At 35.7% G+C, this 9,908-nt stretch overlaps 1 protein-coding gene across 1 annotated transcript; it reads right to left on the bottom strand.

Annotated features, from left to right (window-relative positions):
* Positions 1 to 3,507: 3,507 nt before the first annotated feature.
* LOC147291886 ((+)-piperitol/(+)-sesamin synthase CYP81Q2-like) lies at positions 3,508 to 5,051 on the bottom strand. The gene is made up of 2 exons (XM_086236054.1): positions 4,221 to 5,051; positions 3,508 to 4,128 (listed from the first exon to the last, which is right to left on the bottom strand). The coding sequence occupies exons 1-2, from the start codon at positions 5,049 to 5,051 to the stop codon at positions 3,508 to 3,510; spliced, it is 1,452 nt and encodes a 483-aa protein (XP_086092180.1).
* Between the last annotated feature and the right edge of the window lie 4,857 nt (positions 5,052 to 9,908).

Genomic DNA, 9,908 nt, shown 5'->3' with positions numbered 1-9,908 from the left:
CTCCAAGATTTTGAGCTTTATAAAACCCACTCTACATCCTAGGAGGGGAAATACTCTTCAAATATGGGTAAATACCCTTCAAATCGGGAATGACTTTATTATGAATTAAAAAAAAAATTTATAAATTAAAAGGACTTTATTATGAATTAAAAGGATTTTTTTATAAATTTTAACACACTCCCGATCTCTATCTAAAAACTATTTTTCTAAAGAACCTAAGTTTAATTATCTCAAATATATATATATGCACCTCATGTTGTTTCAAATAGAATAAAAATTTAGTTATGCTCATCGGGTGAAAATTCAATAACTCATTTTAAAAGTCGCATGACAATGACCAATTTAAAATAAAATCATCCCAAATAGAGCAACATTATCCCTTTGTGCTAGAGCTAAATTAATTTCCGTGTATAAAGGAGTTTTTCACACAATATGTTATAATCAGTTTAATTATCAACAAAGATCTCATGCAAAATGCTGTCAAAATCTTTCAGTCGGCTAGTGGTGTAATGAAATTTTTTATTATGGACATGATAAATGTGATGAGATGACACTCCAATTATACTTTAATTAAGTTGAATATAATATCCATACGTTGAAAATACTTTTCTTTTTTTAGAGTAACAAATGAGGATAATTAGTCAACATGAAGTGTAATTGGAGTGCCAAAACTTAGTTGGGGAGTGTCTGCCAAAATCTAGTTAGAGAGTGGCAAAATCACCATCCGCAATAATAACGCATCTCCTTTTTCCCAAAGTAGGACCCACCAACATTTAGGGTGCATTCATAAAGCAATTTTTTTGTCTCAAAGGAGGCCTGTGACCCTAAACTACACTATGGGGTAGTCCTCCCCCAACCTTAATCCTCATCCTATACAAATCAACTATGACCAATGGCGGATCCACTAAGGGGCTGGAAATCCTTGCCACAATCGCCAGTTTGACCCCCGGAATGACCACCTGCAATTACCCAGAAAGCACGCCCACAATCGACTTATTCGACAAAATATTAGAATGGTTGTAAGGTTGTCTGATGTCTGAAGAAGGCAACTCGCATTCTTCTCTTGTTTTTTTTTTTTTTAAAGCCTAGCCCAAATGACGTTGTTTTGGAGCCAAGAATTAAAAAAAACAATAGTTAGAGTAAACTAACAAACAGCAACCCGATTGAATTAACCCATACCCATTCACCATTTATCCCGGCCCCAATTCCCATTTTCTCAAACCCTAACCCCTTATCCAGCCTCATCTGCCGCTGCCCCACCCGCCAGCAAGTCGCTGCCGGCCAGCAACCGAGATATAGGTTTTACACTATGACCCTCAAGATAAAATTTTTGGATCCGCGCCACGACTATGACAACAATTTTTCTTATCTAGAATGATGCGTTTTGATGAAGTAATTTGAAATTACTAAAGAATTCACAAATGATGGAATTTAAAAAGATGTGATTTAAAATTCTAGAATATGTAAATTCTCTTGTTTGGATAACATGTAAACATAATGAAGTTTAAATACGGAATTTATGGTAGTTTTAATTTTTGATGCATCAATTAAAAAGAGTGATGGTGATGGTGGTGGTGGCAACAATAAAAATGATGCTTGTGGTGAGTTGACGATATTGGTAGGGGTGATGGCCCACAAGCGGTGGAGAAATGGTGGGGGCGAAAATTGGGGTGTTGGCAGTGGCAGCGGTGATGGTGATGGTGATGGTGATGGTGGTGGTGGTGGTGGCGGCGGCAGCGGTAGTGGGGGTGGTGTCGATGGTGGTGGTCTCGGTGGTGGCGGGGGAGGTGGTGTTAGTGGTGGTGATGTTGGCGATCGATGGTGGTGGTAGTGTCGGCATGGTCGACACGACTTATTTTTCTTTTGTAAAAATTGAAATTTTGAAAATAACACCAATTTAGGTGGAATTTACAGCCTTCAAATCCCAAGTTTTTTTCATCTAGAATTTACAAAATTCTGTATTTATTGACCCAAACAAAGAAATTAGAGCATGTAATTTCTTAAATGCTGAGTTTTGTTTAAATTCTAAGTTTTTTTCATCCATCCAAACACACTAGTCTAGAGGATTGAAACTAGGACTTGACTCTCAAGCATTTAAACTTGGAAGGTGAACTACTTGCATTAGAAGTCAGGTTGGCATTCACAAAGCAATTTAGCATTTGGTAACACATGTTTCTTTACACAAAGCAATCCCAAAGCCCCTGCTTTTAGAAATTAAGTGCCTTCTCACTAACTTTGCCTCAATGCAATGCTGCACAAAACGCACCATATTTTTGGGAAAAAAAAAAAAAAAAAAGCAGTACGTAGCTAGCCCGTACTAAAAGTAGTGCTTCTCCTGATTCAATTGTGTCAATATGCTAAGAAGTTCCCTAGCTTAAAATTTTCGTTGAGATGGAGTAAAGCCAAAAGTCCAGGCCAATAAAATAAAATTAATTTGGATTCCATTTTATTGTCATCATACTAAGGCTGATCAATTCGTTGACATAGTGCTTTGACTTTCAATTGCAGTTTGAGTTTGTTTACACTCTAAATTGGATTTGGCCGAATGCACGGCCAAGCCCAGAAATAGCCCAAGTTCCAGCCTTGGAGAAGCCCAAGCCTATGTCTAGAAGTTCGATTTTGTTGCAGTCCAGGTTCAAGACCATGGCCCACGGCAAGAAAGTTCCAAAAGCTAACAAATCAGTAAGTGTTTTTAAGAGAAAGAACCTAATTGTGCCGAGAGTCCTTGATGAACTAAGAATTTAATTTATGGGAAGTCTTGGGCGTGAAGTAAAAGCAAGAAGAGTTCAAGTTCAACAAAGAAAGAAATTTCCTAAACCCTAGAAGGATGATCACTATATAAAGAATGCATTAAACGTTCAGAAGTCTCTCCAACACGTTCAACAATCAACATATACAACAACTCACAATTTTTCTCCAGATTTCTCAAGATCTTCAAGTTCTCAAACAAATTGTTCCTTTTGTTTTAGCTCTATTAGGATCCCATTGTTCTTAGTATCAATTTCTTTTGGCTTAATCCTAGTTTTTCATGACTTTTCATTATGAGATTTGTTGTTAGAACTACAATTGTTACTCAATTTCGTGATAATCAGATTACGCACACATTTTTCATGAAAATCCATTATCTTTTTTGCACCCAGTTTCACAAGTTGTTATTCATTGTATCTTTAACTTTGAGCTTACAGTCGTTGTGTCACCAAGTGAGTAAAGTCCATGAGGATCAAGGCATTAAGAACCAAGGCGAGTTTCTTGTTACTTTACTCACCGCACAATTGTTTGGTTAGTGGTTAGATTCACAGCGCGAATCACATAATTACATCTTATCAATTAAGGCCTCTCGGCCGAAAATAGTGGCACGCCCACAAAAACATTTAAAGGACTCTAGTGTTCTTATTCATGAATCCGGCCATTCTTGCCGTGATTTTTGTTGATAACAAAGTTCAATTCTAATTTCGAAAACAAGTCCAATAAGTGGTAATTAAGAAGAATCGACTAATTAAGCACTTATCATATCGTCAGATTCTTGAAGACCTTGTCCATTACTTGCCGTGGTTTGCACATGACCACCAAAGGGTTGGCTCTGGGCATTGCGAGTCCTGTGCCTTCCGCCAAATCAGCTTTCTCTGCATTAACTCTATCCCATTCAAAGCTCTGAATCAAAGAACCCAAAGCCGATCCCACCACAAGTTGTCCCAGCCCAGCCCCAGGGCAAACCCTCCTTCCCATCCCGAATGGCAATAATTTATGCGCCTCAATTTCTCTACCTTCAAATCTCTCAGGCCTGAAGCAGTTGGGTTCATCCCATACCTCAGGATCTCTATGAACGGCCCAGGCGTTGGCCAATATAATCGTGCCGCGTGGCACGTCGTATCCCCCTAGTTTACAATCTTGGGATGATTCATGCGGGAGTACCAATGGAAGTGGAGGGAACAATCTGAAAGTCTCTGAAACTATGCAGTTAAGGTAATGTAACTTTGATAAATCTTCTTCTTTGACCAATCGCTCAAATCCAACGTGAGTGTCAATCTCATCTCTAGCCTTCTTCAACACCTCGGGATGGTTGACCAAAAGAGACATTGCCCATTCTATTGTTGTTTCTGATGTGTTGGTGCCTCCAATTAGCGTCACCTGTATGGAATATATGGATCAGAAAATTAATTAATTAAGTCAAAATATGAATGAATGAATTCTTGAAAGAAACATATATACAAAGCACTTACTAGCACGAGCCCTTTGATGATGTCATCCGTGTAATAATGAGGTTGTGATTGTTGCAAGGAAAGCAAGTGATCGATCATGGTATCATTACTATTGCATTGGCGACGCTCATTTATAAGACCTTGCAAAAACTTATCCATCTTCTTACTAATAATGGACATGTTCTTCTCGATTCCCTTGTAATCTATCCAGCGTAAAAGTGGCAAGTAATCTCCAGCATTGGATGCACCTGAAAGCTTGAAAGCGGCACTTATAAGCTCCTGAAATTGCTTTGCCTCGTCCTTGTTCTGGATGCCTACATCGCCATAGTACCTCTTTCCAGCCACCATTCTGGTTATGTTATTAAAAGTCAGCTCACAGAGTTTCCATCTTAATTGAACTCTGGATGTAGACATCTTATTGAGACTCGACAGTAAATGCTTAATTTCTTCTTGTCGAATGGAAAGATACATGTTGAGGCGACCGGGGGAGAAAATTTCAGCCGAACACAAGCGACGGAGATTGCGCCAGTGATCACCATAGGAGGCTGAAACAAGGGCAGTATAATTGTAGCCCAAGTGCCTGTGCAGGGTCAAATGAGGACGATTCGCGAAAATGGAATCGTTCTTGGTGAAGCATTCCTCGACAGCGGTTGGTGATGATGCTACAACAGCAAGGCGTGAGCCAAGGCGGAGGGAGAAGATTGGACCATGTTTGAGTGAGAGCTTGTGAAGGGTTCTATGTAAGGGATTTTCCAGGAGATGGAGGTGCCCAAAGAATGGACGAGCTCCGGGTGGACTAGGTGGGAGTTTTGGTGATCTTGCTCTTGTGTGAAACAACAACTTGTACACCATAGCTATCAAAGTTGAAAAGAGAAATACGTATAACCATTTGGGTTCCATGCTTGCTTCACTTAATTGTTCAAGTGGCTCAAGGTTGAACAACAACTGGTATAAAAACATCAGGCAGCTTGTCTATTAATATTGTCAGATCGAGAATGTGGTTAAAACTATTTATTGGGTCTTATCTAACTGTTTAAACTTTTAGGTCCCCAGTTTCAGTTAATTAATTAAAAATTTAATTAAACACAAGGTATTGGTGGGCCTATACAAGTTTTAAGCCCAGTGGGCTTTCACTTGAGGAGACGTGTCACAAAATGTGGCCAAAACTATTTCCCAAGTCTCACATCTTCAATTTTTAAGTCGACTGATTCTTGACAAATATAGCAATGATTGCATCACAATATGCTTCTCATTTTAGTACTGGAGACTTAGAGTACAGTCCATTTTATGAGTCTTTCTTAGACAAAGACCGGTAGTAATTTACGGTTTTTAATTAAATCCTTTTATTTATCTTTTTTGATGGCTTTATGTTAGGTTTTAACTTCGAGATTTGGGCGAAACCCAAAATCTCGGAGTTAAAACCTAACATGCAACCTCTATAAAGCCCACTCTACACCCTAGGAGAGGAAATACCCTTCAAATAGAGGGAAATACCCTTCAAATAGGGGAAGAACTTTATTATAAAATAAAAAAAATTTCTTATAAATTTTAAAATATCTCCGATGTACATCTAAAAACTGTTTTTCTAAAAGATCTAAGCCTAATTATCTCTTTAATAATTTATAATAATTTGAGGATGACCTCAAAAATTTGCATTTTCAATAAAGTATAAAAATCCTTGAATTCTTTTTTTTTTTAATGATCAGGTGGCCGAGAATGAGCAGGATCTTGTGGCATGGCTTGGTGAATGATGCTTTGCATGTGATTTGTGGATAGACTTGATCGTTTGTGTTTGTTGTGTTTATCGTTTATGCTTCTTACTGTTAGCTCCTTTGTTGAGCTTGTTAATTTACTCCTAGCCTAAGAAGTACAGAAACTTCAATTAGGTCATCGTGTCCGTATTGGACACAAATTGAACATTTGGATACCCTAACACGCTTTGGCACCGTGTTGGAGTGACGTTGAACGTCTAGCTATGGAGTACATGGATCGAGCTGAGCATCAAAAGCCCAATCGTGCGGGCCGTAAGGGATAGCTGTTGTAGGCTCTCTGTAGTCTGGCGAACCTATTTTGGAATTGTTTGCGGCTCAAGATTCTTGTTTTGGCAGTTCCCGATCAAGATTTTTGTTAGCGATAATTAGGCTTAAGTTTTTTAGAAAAATAGTTTTTAAATGAAGACCGGAGGTGTTTTAAAATTTATAAGAAAATTCTTTTAATTCATAATAATTTATAAAAAAAACCATTTTAATTCATAACAAAGTCCTTTTAATTTATAAGAAAATCCATTTAATTCATAATAAAATCATTCCTCGATTTAAAGAATTTCCCCCTACTTTAAGGGTATTTCCCCTCCTAGGGTGTAGAGTGAGATTTGTAGAGGTTGCATGTTAGGTTTTAACTCCAAGATTTTGGGCTGCCCAAAATCTTGGAGTTAAAACCTAACATAAAGCCGTTAAAAAAGAAAAATAAAATAACTTAATTAAAAATCCTAAATTACTACCAGTCTTAATCTAAGAAAGACTCATAAAATGGATTGTACTCTAAGTCTCCCTTTTTGTTATTTAGGATTTTCTTTTATAATCAACTTGTTATTTAGTTGGATTTTGTTACCTTATTAGTAATTTTTGAGGTTTCTAGTATTTACCTTGACTGGAGGCGTTTGCCCCAGCTGAACTCTATATAAGCTATGTTTTGGCACTTAAGCCACTATCTTTGGGATTTAGTCGATATGTTTGCCTTAAATCTCTATAACTTGAATCATTAAATATTTTGTCCTTGTCCTTCTTGTCCTGGCAATATATATGTAGATATGTTAGCCTTGATTGGCAAATTAATTCATTTTCATATGGAGCTATAATAGTAAGAGTTGGTGGACTTAATGAATATGTCCCATGTGAAATTAATTGACAGCACAAAATACATTATATGGATGGAACATAAGACAACCTATGATTTTTTTTTTTGGCCAATATAAGAAAACCTATGATTGAAGTTCTAATGATATATGTGGCCTAGGAGAAGGGCTTCTAACTATTTGTCATGGTATTTATTGTCTATGGTTTTATTTCATGGAATATCACTAATTTTACTTATGTCTATACATTTATTGTCTATAGCTTCTAAGTTATACTTATGGGCTAGTAGTTCAGTGGTACTAAGGTCGTTCTTAAGGGTTGTGAGTTTTTAGGGTTCGAATCTCATTTATTGTAGTCAAATGAAAAAATAAAAAATAAAAATTGATCTTAATTATCTTTCATACTTTGCAGGTTGCTTCAATGCTACCGAAAACGGGTTCGTGGTTAGAAATTCATTTGATGCAAGAAAGGTATGTGAAATATTATGGAGATAATTCTGCATCTTACTTGTCATGTCTGCTTGTATGATCTGAGTTCAACATTTGTTCTTTTACAGGATGTATTCTCTTCACATTGTATGAACATAATTTTTATCCAGTTTTTGTACCTAGCCCCCAGTCTTAACCACATTTAGATGATGACTTACCATTTACCTAAAGTATTTTACGATGCAGATTATCTCAAGGAAAACATCAATGTAAACATATGTGCGACACAATTACGTACTAGTCATTTATGCTTAATAAGCTAATAAGTGCTTTGGAAAAGGACTCCTATTTTACTTCTAAGCTTATGTGATTGAATTGATTAATCTATTCATATGGAGGGTAAACAGCTAAAGCACTCATTGAAAATGAGTTTCTTGCTAGCTTTTGTAAGTCATCACACTTGTTCAAATTTACAGCTTGTGGGGTTGTCTTCATGTGGGGTTGTCCAAAGAAGATAGCAATTAAAGATTACTAATCTGGTTTGTGTATCTATACAAAGACAAAAATAAGAAGTAAAGAATGCTAATTTGGTTGGCATATGAAAGTAAAAATAAAAATGTGAAAGATGTTTGAAAATCATGTTGCAGCACAACAAAGTGGACTTTGCAGCACAATAATGAAGAATTTGTAATCAACATGTGTAGCACTATTACTAGCACACCCAGAACTAACACTTCTCTTATTAATGTATTCGCTTCCTTAAAAATAATGGATGAAGATTGCATATCTGTACAAAGCATATTTAAAAAATCCAAGACAACCACATCTAAGGAGATTCAATTCAAAATGGAAAAAAAAAAAAATTGAGGTCATGGAGGGCCTGAGGGGGCAGGTCTTTGATTGCATGTGATTCGTGGAGGGCCTAAGGATTGCGCAAAGATATTTAAAAAATTATTAGGCTTTTTTCCACTAATAATTAGTAGGGAAATTGTAGCTAAAAGACTCCAACTATACCTCATGTCTTTATTTAGAACATAAATTTCACTTTGTGACAACTGAGGACTGAAATTTTCATTTTGTGTCAATTAAGGACCATATTTTTTTTTCAATTTTTATCTCAACTTTGGCTCGACGTTAGCCCCATTAAACCTCCACCAAATTCAGAAACATTGTACTAGATTTAAAGATATGCATCTCCTCTTTACAACCATATAAATATCACCCAAATCAGACCTCTACAACTCCAGATAATCGGCCTCAAACTAGGGTACCCAAAAATGTCCAATTTTCCAGATAATTTCCAAAAGGTCCAATTGGACAGTTTCGGTACCCTACTTTGGGGCCGATTATCTGAAGTTGTAGGTATTTGATTTGAGTGATCTTTATTTTATTGTAAAGAGGAGATGCATAGCTTTAAACCCAGTATATATAAGTTTTCTGAATTTGGTGGAGGTTGGATGGGTCCAATATTAGGCTAAAGTTGAGATAAAAACTAAAAAAAAAAAAAATAGAGTCCTTAATTAATACAAAAAATAGTGAAATTCATGTCTTAAATAGAGACATGGGGTAGTTGGAGTCCTTTAGCTAAAATTTTCCCTAATTAGTATAACAATTAGTAGACTACAACTATATTCAAGGCCAGTTTGGTATTGCTGTGTAAAAATACAGTTGTGAGGTTAAACAGCGATGAAGTAAAGTCAGTTCTAAAGTAAAGCAGCTGAGTGTTTGGTAAAGTATGTTTTCAAAAGTGCTGTGAGTGCAAAAAACAGTATCAAAGTGTTTGGTAAATGTTAATGTAAAATTGCTGTGACTGTGTATAATTACTAAAATAGACATGATGCTAAAAATGTCTTTCACTTATTTGTTTGATAAAAATAAAATGTGTTTTACTTGTTTTTTAAATTTTTGGCTACAAATTTTTATTAGCATTAATTTTTCTAAGAACAACATTATTAAATAACTATGTCTATTATTTTTTTAGATATATTATAATTTTAATCATGCAAATAAAATATCATAATTAATTATTACAATATAAAAATATAACTAACAATAGACATATTTTTTAATTTAAAATAAACAAATTAAAAATATAGAAATCAATGAGGATATTATGGGTAAAATAAAATATTCATTGTTGCTGTGATTTACTGCAGCTTTCAAAAGCACCTAGAAACCTGCTTTCTGTTTTTGTTGTGGGAAGTTGAGAATTGTGGGAAAAAGCAATTTTTAATTTTTTTACCAAACACCAAAACTGCTATAGGTGATTGAGAATTGTCATCCACAGCAACTTTTGGGTCTTCCACCGCAATCCCAAACGGGGCCTCAGCATATTGGATTATTTTAGCTGAATTATTTGGTATTTTGTCATAAGGTAATTAAAGACAATAAAGAAATAAGGTTTTGTGAAAAACCATAAGGTTTAT

Source organism: Dryas octopetala, chromosome 3 (genome assembly GCF_963921425.1).
Source record: "Dryas octopetala chromosome 3, drDryOcto1.1, whole genome shotgun sequence".
Classification (NCBI taxonomy): Eukaryota; Viridiplantae; Streptophyta; class Magnoliopsida; order Rosales; family Rosaceae; genus Dryas; species Dryas octopetala.
The sequence above is the reverse complement of the archived record's forward strand: the minus strand, read 5'-3'. Positions and strand labels throughout refer to the sequence as shown.